Source organism: Elephas maximus, chromosome 2 (assembly GCF_024166365.1).
Source record: "Elephas maximus indicus isolate mEleMax1 chromosome 2, mEleMax1 primary haplotype, whole genome shotgun sequence".
Classification (NCBI taxonomy): Eukaryota; Metazoa; Chordata; class Mammalia; order Proboscidea; family Elephantidae; genus Elephas; species Elephas maximus.
The window spans coordinates 74,549,087-74,567,975 of record NC_064820.1 but is presented as its reverse complement, the minus strand read 5'-3'; the positions used below and the strand labels follow the sequence as shown (position 1 = coordinate 74,567,975).

The following is an 18,889-nucleotide window of genomic DNA, read 5'->3' as shown; positions in this document are numbered from 1 at the left end:
GAATTAAACTGGTGCTCTGCATTCCGCTGCATTCTACTGCATAAACTGGGCAAAGGAGTGTGGGTGGAAAAGAACTAGGTACACCTGTAGAGAAAACTGAGTTTATTTATTTTTTTTAAACTGGAAAATTGGGTTTATTCAAGAGAACAGTGGGGCTTAGCTGGAAATAATAATTTAGAACAAGAGAGTTAATACCAGGTTAAGGACTTTGAATTTTCTCTTCCAGAGGAGATGCTAAAGTTGTTCTTACTTCAAGGAAGTTTACATTTAATAATTGCCATTGACTTTTAAAATGAGCATCTGAACTGTAATACAGAAGGGTGCAAATAGATTGACTGAGTGGGAAATCATGTATTGTTTCTTAGCACCAGGACATTCTAAAATACTCTTTTGATGTCCCTAAATTTCTGAGTATTTAGGGTGCTGCTGAAGATATAGAGATGCTATATTTAATTCAGAATGAATTTATTCACTATTTGAATACTGATTTAGAATACCTACATTTATCTATGAAAGTTTCATTCATGATTAACCAGTTTAATTCACTTGCCCCTTCTTTTCCCATTCTGCTAGTCTTCTATTTTTCTGCAAGACTTTAAATAACTCCAATCTATAGCAAAGGATACGGTGTTCAGCCATTTTTGCCATGAGATCATCATTGTCAAAAAGCAATAAACAGATCACAGCAATAATGAAGAAAGCAGCCCCTCTTGTCTGAAAATAAAGAAAATAATACTAAGGATGCTTTTTTAAGTGTTGATTATTAAGACTATGATTATACAAATTCTAAAGAAAAAATTTTTTTCAAATAAACATTTAAAGAAAAAATAACATCTGCGATTAAAATCCTTATATTTTATAGTATAAATTTATAGTATAAACAGTAAGATATAAAAGTAAAGCACTCCAATAAATTTTGCAGGGTACATGAAGGGCATTTAAAACACGTAACATTTGATTTCAACCATCTCCTAATACAGCTAGGCAGGTTACCATACGCAAACTATTACTGTTTATAGAATTAACCTTTCTAAATTTTTTAAATGCTACTTTACTTCTGGTTGAAAAGCTCAAGCAGCTGAAGAATAATTAGTACAGACTTATTTTACTCTGCAATATGAAAGGGATAGAGTGTTAACTTACAATAACATCAATACTCTAAGTATTCACAATGTAGTACTCTTGACAGTCTGAAGCTACAGATGCCTTTCTTTAGGCAAGAGGAATAAACAGGGCATGTTACTAAAATTAGCAAAGTGATTTCTTTTTAAGCTTAAGTTTTCATTCCAGTGAAGGAATTTTGACAAAAGATTGCCTTTTTTGACAAGGAACCTTGGTGGCGCAGTGGTTATGAGATCAGCTGCTAACCAAAAGGTCAGCAGTTCGAATCCACCAGCAGCTCCTTAGAATCCCTATGGGGCAGTTCTACTCTGTCCTATAGGGTAGCTATGAGTGAAATCGACTTAATGGCAACTGGTTTTGTTTTTTGATAAGTTACCGAAAGGACATACTAGCAGTTTATGCAAATGATTCAGAATGTTAGATGTAAAAGCAATCTAAATAACATTACTATACCTTTTGTATTTATAAAATGCATAGTTGACGGCACTGGGTACTAGGATAGGTATAATATACATGGTGTCAATAAAACTGGTAAAACTTGAACAAGGTCTATGGATTGTGCTAGCGTCTATTTCCTTGTTTTGATATTGTACTTGAGTTCATTAAAATGTTACCATTGGGGGAAACTGAGCCCATGAAACCTCTCTCTGCTCTATTTGTGAACTTCTCTGTACTATTCTTGAAACTTTCTAGTAATCTATAATCATTTAAAAAGAAGAAAAATTAAAAATAGCGTTAAAAATCCTTGTGTTCTTTTAAGTGGTAAAAGAAAATATTTTACTGCTTTGAGTAACATTTTATATGTATACTTTCAATTTTCAAGTAACTGACAATGGAAAATTATACCTTTGCTGGTCCTCCTCCAGAACTCGTGAATAAAACACTGAGCAGTGATATAACAACAATATCATTGTGTTCGAATAGCAGCAAAGTCCTACAAAAATAAAACATGTATCGTTCTTGAAATACTTCTGATCTTTATTGGGAAAAGAGCATTCAACTAGAGTAAAAGAAAATAAATATTACTCCTTGATTTCATGAAACATTATGAGAGAAATAAATCAATACAATTGCTTTGGAAAATATTTTGGCATTAACTAACTTAGAAAGGTTGAAGCTATCAACATCTAATAATACCATTTCTAGAATCATACCATACAGAATCCCTGTACATATGTACAAGGAAACGCTTATAAGATTGTTCACAGCAGCACTGTTTGTAGTAGCCCAAAACTGGAAGCAATCTAAATGTCCACTGACTGGAAAATGGATAAACAGATTGGAGTATATCTATTCAATGCAATACTATACAGAAGCTAAAAAATGAATGAACCTCTGTGGACATACAAAAAACCACTGAAATGAACACTTTAAAAGGTTAACTTTTATGACATGTGAATTACATAAAAAAAAGTTATAAAACTAAATGAACTATAGATACATGCACCAAAATGGACAAATCTCAAATGTAACAGTGAATGGAAAAAGCATGTTACAGTAAAATACATGCACTATAATTCCATTTATATAAAGTAAAACACTTGCAAAATTAAACATAAATATGTGGTAAAACTACAAGGAAAAATAAAAAGAAGATGGTTACATCCAAAGATAGGAGTTGAGGAAGATCCAATTAGGAGGGATACACAGGGCCTCAAACGCATTGGTAACATTTCATTTTGGGAGCTGGGTGTTGAATATATGGATGTTTATTACTCTTTTAAACATACCTATATTTATAATTAATGAGCTCTGGTGGTGTAGTGGTTAACAGCTATGGCTGCTAGCCAAAATATTGGCAGTTCAAATCTACCAGCTGCTCCTTGGAAACCCTATGGGGCAGTTCTACCCTGTTCTATAGGGTTGCTATGAGTCAGAATCGACTCGACAGCAAAAGGTTTTTTTTTTTTTTTCTGGTGGTGCCATGGTTAAATGTTTGGCTGCTAACCTAAAGGCTGACAGTTCAAACCCACCCAGCCACTTGGTGGTAGTAAAGACCTGGCAATCAGCTCCCATAAGGATTACGGCATAGAAAACTCCATGGGGGCAGTTCTACTTTGTCATATATAGGATAATCATGAGTTAGAATCAACGGCACACAACAATATTTATATTTATTCTTTTACATGTATGAAATATTTCTTTAAAAGAATCAAAAGCAATTCTACTCCTAGGTATATACCCAAAAGACTTAAAAACAGAGACTCAAAGAGATTCTTGGATACCAACATTCATAGCAGCATTATTCACAATAGCCAAAAGGTTGATGTAAGCCAAGTGTCCATCAACAGATGAATGGATAAATACAATGCTCTTGGCTGCTAACCCAAAGATTGGTGGTTTGAACCCAACAAGCGGAATCAACTCAAAAGCACCCAACAACAATACAGGCTAGGAGAAGGGGGAAAATGGGGAGCTATTGATTAATGGGTACAGTTTGGGGTGATGGAAAAACTTTGGAAATAGTAGTGATGCTTGTCCAACACTGTAAGTGTAATCAATGCCACTGAACTGTACACTGAAAAATGGTTAAAATGGTAAATTCTGTTGCATGTATCTTACCACAAAAATGAGTAAAAACAAAATTATTACCAGCCAAAAGGGGGCTTACAGATCTAATTAGTAGACAGCTTTTTAAATGTTTGTTAAATATGCTTTTCTTCTTTAGTAAAAAAACATCTGTAATGATAGAATGTAAAATGGTAGAGGCCGCTGTGGAAAATGGTTTGATGGTTCCTCAAAAAGTTAAACATAGAACTACCATATGACCCAGCAATCCACTTCTAGGTACACACCCACATGACCTGAAAGCAGCAATGTTCACAGCAGCACTATTCACAATAGCCAAAAGATGGAAACAACCTGAGTGTCCCTCAACAGGTGAATGGACAGACAAATGTCGTAATACATACAAAGGAATACTACTCAGCCATAAAGAGAAATGAAGTCCTGATACATGCTACAACATGCATGAATCTCAAAAACCTTATGCTCAGTGAAATAAGTCAACCACAAAAGCACAAATATTGTTATGATCTTACTTATATGAAACAACAATAATAGGCAAATGTATAGAGACCAAAGTTTATTAGTGCTTACCAGGGGTGTAAAGGAGGGGGAAAAGGGGAGTTTTTGTTCAGTGAATGTTTGTTTATGTGATGGGAACTTTGGCAACGATCATGGGTGGTGGTTGTACATGATTAATGTAATTTATGTCACTAAATTGTACACCTGAAAAATGTTGAATTGGCAAATATTGGGTTACGTATATTTTTACAACAATAAAATATCTGTTATGAGAACACATCAGCAATAACTTTAGTTATATTTAGAAGATTATAATTTAAGAAAATATATCAACAGTGTAAGACTCATCTAAAATAAGACGCACTGTGAAGCACCACAGGAGTCTTTCTCCTCAAGAAATTGCAGGATGGCTTTAGTAAATCAATGACGGGGCAGTGGTGGTAGAGGTGCTGATGGTGGGGAGGGGTTATAAGGGCAGGAAGTAAGGTAGATGGCTAAATATGGGGCCAAGTAAGAATTTAAGAGTTATCTCCCTTTCCTCCCTACTATAATATGTAGGCACAAGTTATTTAGAAACGTATGCACCAAAACATAATTTCATGAATAAGAAATTTAAAATATCAGGGATGACAAGCAATATTACCACCTTCAATCATACTCAAGCATAAACTGAAAAGGCCCTCCCCAAGCTCACCCCTCTAGGATGCTGCTGTGTCAGGGCAGGGATATGGCATTTGGAGTCATGCATATTCTGCTCTACATCTGACAAACAAGCCAAAGAGACCAAAACCCAGAAGATATTCTATTGGCTGGGAGAAGGGAAAGAATTTTTCCCAAACCATTTCCCACCAATCGCTCTCCATTCCGCCCGCCCCTCAATTCCAAGTGAGATCCTTTAAGCATCCTTCCTTCATCTCTCATCCTCACGTTTCCCCCTCAGCAATGGCAACACGTTTTTTTCTTATACTATTATCCAATAAGTCTAACGCTTTATAAATAGTGAAATATCTTTGAAGCACTTTCTGGGGTACTGGGGTATTTGCAGAGTTGTACGAAAAAATGAGTGCTTTTAAAAAGAGTCTGCACTCCTTATCGGTTGTTTATTTACCACTTTAGATCTTTTACCTTCTAAATTAGCTGCTAAAGGGATCACCAAAGAACGATAAAAAAGCCACTGAAGCTAAAAACTTTCTGAAATTCTTTGGGCTGTACTAGTAAAATATCTGTGACAGATCATGAACAATAAATTGATGGTATTCACAATAAGAAGTAATCCATAAACTAAACAAGTTCTCTCCCTCTATATATATGTTCGCCGAATTGTATCCAATGTTATGGGAGTGATAGAAGCATTTGTACAAATAAATACCTGACAAAAATAGAGTGGAATAAATTTAATATTCAAAATAAAAACATATACATTCAAAATACACATTTTATTTACCTTAGTGGTCCACAAAGAGTAAGGCCAAAAAACCATAAAAGTGAAATAATACACCCAGCAACCGCGTGTTTAAATATTTTGATCCACTATAAATAGAAATAAAAAATTTCAGTCACATATATATTGAAATAGCTCAAAATCTTAAATGAAACACACAAGATAATGGCAACATTTAAGTATTTTAAAGGCTAAATGATTACATATTTGAAATTAAACAGAAAATATGAAGATTCCTTGACTAACTTGGGATTTGCAAGACAGTACTATATTTTCTATCATCTACATTCTTTTAAATTCTGAAATCTTTTAATTCAGAGTATACTTCTTGCTGTTTTCTTGTTAGTTTCCCACTAGTTTGCTAGGAATACAATATTTTAAATTCTTTTCTATTAGGAATTTTCAGTGCCTGAATTAATTTCAAAAAGGAGAAAAAATGTTTAGATGGGGTTTAAATAATTAATCTTGTTTTTTAAAATGTTCTGAGTCTCTAAAACAGAGGTACTTAAATTTATCACTCTAAACGAAAAAATCATGGCACAGATTGCTGTCCAAAGATTTGATGATGTAAGATTATTATGCAGAATGTAGGATGTTTCTGGCATGAATCCTGAACCTTAGATGCCTAAAGGGAATAATGATGATGACAATGAGGATGACAGCTGATATGTATTGCACAGTCACCACGTGCCAGGCACCATTCTAAGAACATTACATGTATCAATCCATCTATTTCTCACAGCTCCCTTCCAAACCAAAAATACCCACTGCCATCCAGTTGACTCTGATTTATAGCGACCCTATAGGACAGAGTAAAGCTGCCCCATAGGGGTTCCAAGGCTGTAATCTTTACGGAATCAGACTGCCACATCTCTCTCCCGTGGAGTGGCTTGTGGGTTTGAACCACCGACCTTTTGGTTAGCAGCTGAGTGCTTTAACCACTGTGCCACCAGGGTTCCTTCTGTACAAAGGTATTATTACCTCCATTTTGCAGATGAGAAAACTACGGTGAGAGAAAAATTAAGTAACTTGCTCAAAGTAAGAGTCAGTAGGTAGGAAAAGATTGCAGAGGCCACACCCTCATCCCTCCTTTATACCTGCCTCCCAGTGACATTTGTACTGGGCTCTTGGGCATGTCTCCATGTCTGATTTGTAAATCTTTCAGAATAAAGAGAAAATAATTATATGTACCTTTTTAAAATTTTCTTCCCTCTTCTAATATCTTAACACTTTACAATATACTTTTGAGGCCTCAATTTTCAAAACATGGTATTCAAGTCAAGAGCAAGTTAATGCTGGAAATGTTTGGCTATGCACCCAATAATTCATTAAGTACCTCTGATCAAGGAATGAGTGTTACATCCTGACCCACGGAATCCAAAGCTGCTAGGAATAAAGGATTCTGCAAAAAACTTACCTGGTGTTTGGTAACAGTTTTCCCAGAAGAAAATGGCTTTTGAAACAAAACCATAAAAAAGGCAGTCCTGTTAACGTAAATATTAAAACATTAATATATTAATATTCATCAATACTAAATATAAAATGTGGTTTTAAGTAAAGACATGTATTCTAGACAAATATAACAGGACTAGAACTTGAAAGGTATGATATCCTCCAAAGAAATCATACTAAGGAGCTATACTTATTCTAGTAAAGGCCCCCAATGCAACATTTTGGAAACTCTGTCTTTGGAATTGCTTTGAGAAAGCATTCAAAAGCCACAAAAGGAGTCTCAATATTTTTTCATACCTTGTAATACCAAAGAAAATAATCCACATCTTCTCCAAGATTCAGTAATAACAAATTTTGAAAGAGAAATGAAGTACTAACTATATATCCCTCTTTCACATTACCAAAACAGTGATATAAAAATATCCCAGTTGAGAATCACTTGCCATAATCATCAACGTTGTACTCCCAAGAGTTATTAACAGATTTTTATTAACACAGAGGGTGTCACTATCAATACCTCAGGGTCCAGAGAAACTTTATTTAAAAAGAATTTCTCACCATATTTAGAATAACGTGGACTTCGTACTATAAGAAGACCCTATAACTCATTGCCATTGAGTCGATTTTGACTCATAGCAACCCTAGACCATAAAGAAAACATGCAGTAAACATAGCCCAGCTTGGTTTAAAATTAGAAAAAAAGGATCGTTTCTGCCAAGACAAGCCTCAGGTAAGGTTCTGTGCCTGCTAGAGAGTTGGGCTACACTAGTATTATGGTCTGGGAATCTTGGGGTGCCTGAGACCCTTCAGGGAGGAGTCTGCAAGGTATAAACTATTTTCATAAAAATACAAAGACGTTATTTGCTGTTTTCCATTTTCATTCTCTCATGAGTGTAGAGGGGAGCTTTTTAGAGACTAGATAACATGAGATACTGCAACAGAATGAATGCTGAAGCAGATAGGAGAATCTAGCTGTCTTCTATTAAGTCAGACTTTATAAGAAATTTGCAAAAATCTCATTAAAACAAACTAAAGTAAAAGTCTATGTTTTGGCAAGCTATTGAGTACAACAATCTCTTTTCTAATAGCTTTGTACCCTAAACTTGAGAATTCCTCTTCTCTTTTTTATCAAATGTTTCTCAGGAGGAATAACTGCACAAAATATTCTATGTAAAATTTCTTTAAAGATGCTCAGTTAAAACAGGATTTTCAAAGAAATTAAAAAAAAAAAGTTCAAAAACACACACACACACTTACCCAAGTTTTAATATAAAAATGAACTGAACAATGTGAACTGCTTTTAGGAGATCATAGGATTCAAAAAGTCCCACAGCCTTAAAAAATTTGGTGAAACATAGCAATACAATATATTTTGTTAATCTGAAAAATAAAAGCAGAAACAAGTTTCAGTATCACTGAAATCACAAAGAACTCTGTAACCTCTGTTTTTCTCTTATACAAGTAATAGAGATCACTATAGAAATCACAGAAATACACATAAACAACCAAACAAAAAATATGAAATGATAAAAAAAAATACCCAAACAACTCATCATCCCATGGGATATCTACGGTTAGCATTATGTATGCATATATACTTCCAGAATCTTTTCCATGTTTATGAATACATTTGTAGATAAAGCCTATTAAAAAAAAAGCCAATTAAAACTAAAAGTGTTCTTGGTTAATTAACTGCCTAGACTATTTTGTAACATGCTTTTTAAACTTAATAATAATTACTCCAAACAACTGAGAACAAAAAACAAACAAACGAAAAACCCAAATTCCATCTGTGATGAAACTAGAAGGCCATAATATAGGAAGAAGGAAATGCAGGAAGGGTAGAAGACATAGAATTGCCCCTTCTCTGCTTTGCTAAGTGACTAGTGACAGTTGCAATTGAAAAGTCAAGTGACTAGATGCATAGAGTCCCGAAAAGGCTCAGAAACTGGAGTCACCAGGAACTTGAGAAGGGAAGTGAGGAGGTCAAAACAGGAGGATCACTGTCAACACGACAGGGAGGAAAAAAGCAAAGACCAGGAAAAATACAGATACATTAAAATCACAGCAGTCTGGGAATTTTTGGTTCAGCAAAGAGCCGTGTACATCCCCTATAGGGCTATCTAGCCATTCTTCAAAAATTCTTTGTTTGCTTACTATGTGGCAGATGTCGTAGGTGGCCAATGAGACAGACCTATGGTAAGTTTGTTGGGATGGCTTCAGAACAGCCTTCTCTTTACCTGTTAAAAGGGCAAGACGGAGCTGCAACTACTTCCTTCTCCTTCTTTCTGCCTTAAAGGGAGAAATTTTATCTAACACTGTTGACTCCATTTTATAACAGGCCTGAATATGAAAGCCAACATACTAATGACGGCAGGGATGAAAGACACGAAGAACCCGGGTCCCAGATGGCATCACTGAATGGGTGAACAAATTCCAGCAACCTCTGGTTTCTTCTGCTTGAGAAGAATAAATCCTATTTGTTTAAATTTGCTAGTTGAGTTACTTACAACTAAACACATTCCTAGGTGATACCTAAGACACCAAAAAGAGTAAAAGACACTCTGCTCTCAAGGAGCTCAGGGTCTAATGGGAAAGACAGGCAAGTAAACAGTGAGTTCTTAAAAAACAAATGTGGAAGCAACTAACTCTACCTAGGGAAGCGAAGAATGTTTTCACAGAGTTTGAGATACGTAAGCTGTGCACTGAAGACTAAGTAGGATCACTAAGTAAGGAAACGGAAAACGGTATTTCAAGTACGGAGAGCAGCATATGCAAAATACAAGTAGAGCAAAACCTGTGTAAAGTGGACACCTGTCAGAGAAGGAAAATGCAAATATTTTTCATTCAATAAAGAAGAATACGAAAGTGGTAAGGCTGCACCTAGTCAAGGGAGGAAAACTTGCAACTCTGAAAAACAAGGCAGTCCCGTCCAGTTCTGGGTCTCACAGGCTTCACTATACTCGGAAGGAGCCTTTGAAGGAATTACTGTATTTAAGTCAGTTCACCTTACTGCCGATGAATAAAATACAGACGGTACTCATAATGACCAGGGGTTATCAACGAAAACCAAACCCACTGCCATCGAGTTGATTCTGACTCATAGTGATCCTACAGGACAGAGTAGAACTGCCACAGGGTTTCCAAGACTGTAATCTTTACGGATGCAGGCTGCCACATCTATCTCCCACAGAGTGGCTCGTACGTTCAAATGGTCAAGCTTTGTTAGCAGGAGAGCACTTAACCACTGTGCCACCGTGGCTCCTTTTATCAGGGAAAAATATATACAATTATTCCTAAACAATTTCCGTCTAAAGTATTAAAAAACTTCTAAATGGCAAGATTTAGTCATATTTATTAATTTTTTTATTAATTTACATAAAGTACTTTGTATTTATTTTCTTTACTCCCTTTTTACTTTCTAAAAAAGAGATTACAAAAGTAATTCCTGAATAGTTGGTTTTAGTAAATATTTTAAATAAAAACCAACTCCAGTTCCCTCCTCACAGGTGAGCAGCTGGGTACATACTTCCAAACCTTTTCCTTTGCATTTCCATGTGTGTACACACACATTATTTTACATACATTCACACATTTGAAATTGTAAAAGTATTTTGATATACTTATGTGACTTTTCACATAATATATATTGCTCTTTTCTTAACACTATTAAATTAGGAAAATTATTTTAACATTTTGGTTAAAAGTTGAATTTTGTGGTTTTTAAAGTCCTAATTAAGGAAGACTAAAGACTACATATATAGCCTTCAGTATGGATTATACCTCAACATAAAGAAAACAAAAATCATCAAATGGACCAATAAGCAACATCGTGATAAATGGAGAAAATAAATTTAAGTTGCCAAGGATGTTATTTTACTTAGACCCACAATCAATGCCCATGGAAGCAGCAGTCAAGATATCTGCTGCAAAAGACCTCTTCAAAGTGTTGAAAAGCAAAGATGTCACTTTGAGAACTAAGGTGCACCTAACTCAAGCCATAGTATTTTCAATTGCCTCATATACATGTGAAAGCTGGACAATGAATAAGGAAGACTGAAAAAGAACTGATGTCTTTGAATTGTGGTGCTGGCGAAGAATATTGAATATATCACGGACTGCCAGAAGAATAAACAGATCTGTCTTGGAAGGAAGTACCGCCAGCGTGCTCCTTGAAAACAAGGATGGCGAGACTTTGTCTCACATGCTTTAGACATATTATCAGGAGGGACCAGTCCCTGGAGAAGGACATCATGCTTGGTAAGGCAGAGGGTCATCAAAAAAGAGGAAGACCCTTGATGAGACAGACTGACACAGTGGCTGCAACAATGGGCTCAAACATAACAACGATCATTGAGAATGGCGTAGGACCAGGCAGGGTTTCATTCCAAGGATATCACACCTGTCTTTCCTGTGAAGGGTTAGAAAATTCTCCAGTTCTCTAAACCTGTAATTACGGAAGTTCACAAATTTCAGTTGGGCTGGGTTCAAACTTCCAAGAAGGGCTTTCCCCACTGCAGCAGCTTGCAGGCCACTGCTTAAAAAAGTCAGTGTGTATAATTTAAGTTCAATTCATTCAACAAATATTCAAGTGTCTACTATATAGTGGGCACTATGCATGGGATTCTCAGATTATTTGCTCAGCATACAGATTAAATAAACGTGGTGAAAGGATACTGTGGACATGTTATCAGGAGGGACCAGTCCCTGAAGGACATCATGCTTGGCAGAGGGTCAGCAAAAAAGAGGAAGACCCTCAAAGAGATGGACTAACACAGTGGCTGCAACAATGGGCTGAAACACAGCAACAATTGTGAGGACAATGCAGGACTGGGCAGTGTTTCCTTGCATTGTACATATGGTCTCTATGAGTCAGAACTGACTGGATGGCACCTAACAACAACAACATGCATGGGATTTAGAATAATTCATATTCCTAGCTCTACAGGTACTAGGTGTGTGAAACTTTTATAAGTCTTCGTCTCCTTATCTACAAAACAAAGATACCACTACTAGTTTGTAGTACTGTTCTAAGGATTAAATGAGATCATATGCTCCCTGTAAAGAGAACTAAAAGAAACCAAATAGAAATCTTTTATTTAAAACAACACATATTTGTGAATTTGGGGATAAAAAGATTCACAATTAAAGGATATGCCAATTAGTTTTTGTTAATGATCATAACCAGCATTTGATTTTTAGTCTAAACTATATAAAGTAAAAATCTCACAACCTAGAACACATTCAAATTTTGGCCAGTCCTTGAGCTGAATTTGATTCTGCAATAAATACAATAAAAGGGCAGCTCTGCTAAGCAAATAACGCAAATAAGATTGTAAGGGTATGTTTACCATGTTGATCTACCTAACACAATAAGCTCTTGAGAAAATAACAGTTTAAAAATAATTTGAAGTTTACAGAAAACTTGCAGGAACAGTACAAAAAACTTCCATATTCTCTTTACCTAGATTTACTAATTGTTAACATTCTGTTCCATTTGTTTTACTATCCTCTCTCCCTCTCTGTAAATAAATACATATATGTACACACATATACATACAAACCAAAACCAGTTGCTGTCGAGTTGATTCCAACTCATGGCAACCCCATGTGTGTCAGACCAGAACCGTGCTCCACAGGGTTTTCAATGGCTGATTTTTCAAAAGCAGACTGCTAGGCCTTTCTTCCCAGGCATCTCTGGGTAGACTTGAACCTCCAACCTTTTGTTTAGCAGTCGAGTGCATTAATCGTTTTCACCACCCAGGGACTGACACTGACTCTCTATATACACATACATATACAGGTTTTTTTTTTTTTTTTTCTAACTATTGGAGATTAAGTTACAAACATCATGCCCCTTTACCCCTAAATACCTATATTTCCTAAGAACAAGGACATTTTCATAAAATCAGTACAGCTATCAACTCCAGGAAATTTAACACTGGTACTTTTATCTAATCTACTGACCATAGTCCAGTTTTGTCAATTGACCCCATAATGCCCTTTAAAGAACTGTCTATTGCATTTAGTTACCATACCTCAGTAAATAACATGTGAGGTGATTTTAAACAAAAATGAGCTGCTCAAAACAAATTAGAAAATTAATCCTACAAAAATGAAGTTGGTTTAAGTACTGTTCTAGCACTGTGTCCTTTCCTTTTCACAAAAAATAGTTGTTACTAATGCTATTTCTACAGTTCCAAAGAATTTATCAAAACAATCCTTAAATCTTAAAAGAAGCATTCAAGAACGAGAAAAACGTAACCTCATTAAAACTGAAGGCAATAAACAGCAGTTCTAAACACACTGTTGGGCCATCTTTTATGCCTCTGCGAAACTATCACGGAACTTAGGACAGAACCAGGACACACTGGAAAGTGGCCACAGTACTTACCGCTTACGGGTTGGTGGGAGGATTGAGTGCAAAGGGAGACGTTCACTTTTTACTATATGAATTTCTCTACTGTTTGGTCTTTCTGACAATGAGAACATATTTCTTATTTCATATTAGAATAAAATAAAAAAATAAAGCTAGATACGGGTGCTAAGTTCACGAGTTTGTTTCATCTGAAGAGATGGTGGTTAACACCGTCCCCTAACTTAACGAAGGGAGACGTCAGAAAGGCTTAGTTAATAAACTACTATTTCAAGGAGAAAGAACCAACAGAAAGGTTTCACAGATCATAAAAATCCCTCACATGAACTATCTGGCTGGTAGTCCTAAGGTTAACGGTCTACCCTGAAAACCAGAAACTCGAGCAGAAGCTTCCTGGATTCTAGAGCGTTCATTCCGCAGCGGGGACCCTAGAGGCAGCCAGGAAGCAGAGGGAAAGCGGTCTGGGCTCTGGGAGACACCTAGGAGGCCATTCCCGGCTGTCAGGGGCAGGGAGTGGGGCCGTCCCCGCGCACTCGGGTGGATTCGGGGGCAGCGGCCGGGCTGACAGTGCCGTCCGGGTCCGCAAGCCAGGAGGCGCAGGCGCAGGGGCAGCGGCTCTGGAGACCTGGGCCAGATCGGTCCCTTACCGAGCACTGGGCACGTCCACCGGCCCGAGGCCGCTGCCGCCGGAACCGGCTAGCACGTCCCCGCCGTATTTCTCCTCCATTCCGGGGCTCAGGAGCCGCCGCCACTGTCCCCACCGCGGGGTCTCGTCATGTCTCGCCGCTGCCGCGGAACAGCCGGCGCAGGCGCCTCATTCCCCCAGGGCAGCAGCCCTGTCGGGTCCCCGCAGGCCAGAGCCGCCGCTGCCCCCAGCTCCTGCTCACTGGCACACGCTCGTCGGGACTAGGCCACAGGCAGCTCCAGCGGCGCGGAGTCCCAGGGAGGCGAGCCGGCACGGACGTTGCCAGGCCACGTCATCGGGCCCAGCAGCCCTCACTCCCGGGGGAGTGTCCAGCCCTGCGCCTGCGCAATACAGAACAGTCGCCTTCCCTTACTCTTTCTTAGGCCCCGCCCACCGCCGGATGACGGAGTCATATCCACGCCTCCTCTCGGCCCTTCACATTGACACGGTGTGCCACTTACCTGTCCCTGCATCGCCACCTATGGGCCATCACAGGTACGGCGGGTTCCTGTAGCGGAGGGAGCGAGAGAAAACGCACCGAGTGTGAGTAAACTTAGCTTACTAGTCTACTGCTTTAGAAATTCTTAATCTCGGGTCTGTCACACCTCGCCTACCTCGAAATTTGTGTGACTATAAGAATTTTCTGGTGAGAAGACCCATAAATTTCACTAGTCTTAAAAGTGCTTGCAGGAGTACATAGGCAGGGAACTGCCAGAAATTGAAGCTGTTTTCGGAAGAGGATGAGCAACCAGGGGTATCATTGCTGGTATCAGATGGATCTTGGCCAAAAGGAGAGAATGCCAGAAAGATATTTACCTATGTTTTATTGACTATGCAAAGGCATTTGACCGTGTGGATAATAACAAATTATGGATTCCCATTGCAAAGAATGGGAATCCCAGAACACTTAATTGTGCCCATGAGGAACATAGACCAAGAGGCAGTTATTGGAACAGAACAAGGGGATTCTGCATGGTTCAGGAAAGGTGTGCGTCAGGATTATATTCTTTCACCATACCTATTCAATCTGTATGCTGAGCAAACAATCAATCGGACAGCTGGACTATATGAAGACGAATGGGGCATCAGGGTTGGAAGACTCATTAACAACCTATGATATGCAGATGACACAACTTTGCTTGCTGAAAATGAAGAGGACTTGAAGCACTTACTGATGAAGATCAAAGACTACAGCCTTCAGTATGGATTATGCCTCAACGTGAGGAAAACAAAAATCCTCACAACTGGACCAATAAGCAACATCGTGATAAACGGAGGAAAGATTGAAGATGTCAAGGATTTCATTCTACTTGGATCCACAATCAATGCCCATGGAAGCAGGAGTCAAGAAGTCAAACAACGTATTGCACTGGGAAATCTGCTGCAAAAGATCTCTTTAAAGTGTTAGAAAGCAAAGATATCACTTTGAGGACTAAGGTGTGTCTTACCCAAACCATGGTATTTTCAGTTGCCTCATATGCACGGGAAAGCTGGACAATGAATAAGGAAGACCAAAGAAGAATTGATGTCTTTGAATTATGGTGTTGGTGAAGAATGTTGAATACACTGTGGACTGCCAGAAGAACGAACAAATCTATCTTGGAAGAAGTACAGCCAGAACGCTCATCAAAAGCGAGGATGGTGAGACTTCATCTCAAGTACTTTGGACATGTTATCAGGAGGGACCAGTCCCTAAAGAAGGACATCACGCTTGGTAAAGTAGAGGATCAGGAAAACCAGAAACACCTTCAGTGGGATGGACTGACACAGTGGCTACAATAATGGGCTCAAACATAGCAAGGATTGTGAGGATGGTGCAGGAACGGGCTGTGTTTCTATGTTTCTATTGTACTTAGGGTCACTATGAATCAGAACCTACTCAACAGCACTGAACAACAACAATAAAAATGCATGACCCCTGTCATGGATTGAATTAAAATTATGCCCCCCCAAAATGTGTGTATCAATTTGGTTAGGGCATGATTCCCAGTATTGTGTGGTTGTCCTCCATTTTGTGATTGTAATTTTATGTTGAGAGGATTAAGGTGGGGTTGTAACACTACCCCTCAGGTCACCTGCCTGAACCAAGGTAAAGGGAGTTTCCCGGGGGTGTGGCCTGCACCACCTTTTATCTCTCAGAGATAAAAGGAAAGGGAAGCAAGCAGAGTTGGAGACTTCATACCACCAAGAAAGAAGCCCTGGGAGCAGAGCTTGTCTTTCAGACCCGGGGTTCCTGCGCAGAGAAGCTCCTAGTCCAGGGGAAGATTGACGAGAAAGACCTTCCTCCCGAGCCAGCAGAGAAAGCCTTCCCTTGGAGCTGACACCCGGAATTTGGACTTTTGGCCTACTTTACTATGAGAAAATAAACTTTTCATTGTTAAAGCCATCCACTTGTGGTATTTCTGTTATAGCAGCACTAGATAACTAAGACAACTCCCAAATAGTTAACTATTATCTGTTTGAATCTGTAGAGAATATGTAACAAATATAGGTTTAGCCTCTTGTTTTGATCACCTTTGATGGACCTCGGAGAGGGGAAGCTGGTAATTGGCCAAAATTTCCCATCTCTGCAAACTACTGTGTATATATCCCCCATCTCTGTGCAATTTTCTAGGAGTGACCCTCTGTGGGTCTTCAAGGCCTTTGCTTCCATCCCACCAAAGGGAATCTGTGCCATAATTTCCAGCCCTCTCACTCAAGGCTTCTTCTTTTCCTGGGGGAGGCTGGGGTGATCTATTTAAAAAGAATGAAGAGGGGGTAACTGCTTTTCTGGGTTTTTTGTTTGGGAGTTGGGGTGCTGGGGTGATTGCTACACAGAGACCTTGGAATTGCAGAAGTGTCTGAGGACAGTCTGTCTATAGAAGAAAGGGGATTTGGTTAAGTGTTGCCTTGACCTATGCATTTTTATCTCCTTTTTGAAAACTATAGAATTTACTTTTTATTATTGTGGTAAAAAATATATATATAACAAAACATTTGCTATTTCAACATTTTTATACATACAATTCAGTAGTATTAATTATGTTCGTTGTGTTGTGCAACCGTCATCACTATCCATTTTTAATTTTTTCCATCACCCTTAACAGGAACTCAGTACTCCGGAATCAATGACTCCCCCTTTCTTCCTCCCTCTCTCCCTTGGTAACTACTAATGAATTTTGGCCTCTTACGCATTTGCAGAATACAATTTCTTTTCAGTTTCTTCTGGCTGTTGTCAAAGAGCTTGTACATGTACTCTATCAAAATGAAAAAGCGATTTATCAGAGGCTGAGAGACAGTTTGAACAGGGGATTGAACTGTGGACATTCGGCGAGCTTCACAAAGCGAAACCCAGCGCTAGGGATCTGAAGATGAACAACTACATTTATGTAGTGAAATTAGGGATTTATAGTACAACTTTTCGATTGGTGCTTAAGCATTTAGGGAAGTGGAAGGCGGGATAACTTGAAGCGGGGAATTGGAAGGGATTGGCACAAAGCATAAGTCTGGGCTATTTGGATTGGTTATTTTCTTAACAATGTAGGAATATGTGACTATATATACATTGTGGTCATAAGGCAATTACAGGACAATTTTTCCTGGGACTATTCTGTTAAAATAGGTTTTTGAGCAAGGTATTTGCTTGAGGGTTGCTTAGCCGGAGACTTCTGATAAGCCATTTACGTCAAGACTCCCTTTGGGAACATTCTTTTCACATCCTAGCTTACCACAGAGAAAAACATTTCCTGAATTATATGTTACGATGCTGTTTTGCAGGACACAGTGGAAAGATACAAAGGTCAGCAGTTTGCATTCTCAAAGTAGACATCATTCCTTTAATAACAAAAAGGAGTTTGAATTTAGATTTAGACCAGCCTTTTTATTATAAACACAGGGGCGGATTAACCAGTAAACACAGTATGCACCGTCTTACGGTAGATGTGGTAAAAACCAGCTGAAATTATCCACTACAGATTATTAAGTAAGCACAATTAAGCTTGTGCATACCTTGTTTATTGGATAATCCATCCCTGCTCAAACATCTCAGTTTTGGAGCTCTCATTTACTGTGAAGCTCTGCTATTTAATCCTGGCACCTGTAAAACCAGACCAAGTAGGACCAGGCTTTATAGGATTATTCTTCTATTGTTAGAAAGTTAGGAATGTGGGCTCCTGGGTCTGTCTGGGTTTGAATCTCAACTCTGCCACTTATTAATTGTGTGACTACCAGTCACTTGTGTTCCTATACCTCAGTTTTCTTATCTGTAAAATAGGAATAATAATATTTATTTTTGTCGATACATTCAGGCTTCACTTTCTTCAAAAGTCTCCACGTGACTTTTCTGTAGCAATTTTTGGGTAACAATTTCTTTGTAGAATTGCTGTTTTCTTGTCAGAATGGCAATGGTAACGATTAACTATCGTGTTTTTCTAGAGCTAGCTCCATTCCTTCGGAGCTCAGAGAGCTTGGTAAACCGAGATTAACTTTCATCTCAAATGGAGCTTGAATTTGGTTAATATTTCCTGATTTGATTAGAATGACACTTTTCTTAAGGTTGTTGGGAGGATTATATGTGCTAATACATGAAAAGTGTCTAGAACAGTAAATGGCATATAGTAAGCACTCAGTGGGGCGGGGTTGCTATGAGTCAAAATCAGTGGCAACTTTTTTTTAATTAGGGAAATTTGGGGGCAGGGAATTGAAGTTGAAAATGGTATAAATGAAAGTTAGTTTGTAATGTTGTTGTTGTTGTTAGGTGCCATTGAGTTGGTTCCAAGTCATAGCACCATAGCGACCCTGTGTACAG

The 18,889-nt window shown here is 38.2% G+C and overlaps 1 protein-coding gene across 1 annotated transcript in view; it reads right to left on the bottom strand.

Moving 5' to 3' along the window:
- Positions 1 to 14,430, bottom strand: part of SLC30A5 (solute carrier family 30 member 5) — a 32,106-nt gene extending 17,676 nt beyond the window's left edge. The window contains exons 1-6 of the mRNA XM_049864934.1: positions 14,066 to 14,430; positions 8,300 to 8,422; positions 7,008 to 7,074; positions 5,594 to 5,679; positions 1,969 to 2,056; positions 627 to 714 (exon numbers count right to left, since the gene is read on the bottom strand). Coding sequence (XP_049720891.1) covers positions 627 to 714; positions 1,969 to 2,056; positions 5,594 to 5,679; positions 7,008 to 7,074; positions 8,300 to 8,422; positions 14,066 to 14,145 — 532 coding nt within the window. The 5' untranslated portion in view covers positions 14,146 to 14,430. The remainder of the gene's footprint in view (positions 1 to 626; positions 715 to 1,968; positions 2,057 to 5,593; positions 5,680 to 7,007; positions 7,075 to 8,299; positions 8,423 to 14,065) is intronic.
- Positions 14,431 to 18,889: the final 4,459 nt, after the last annotated feature.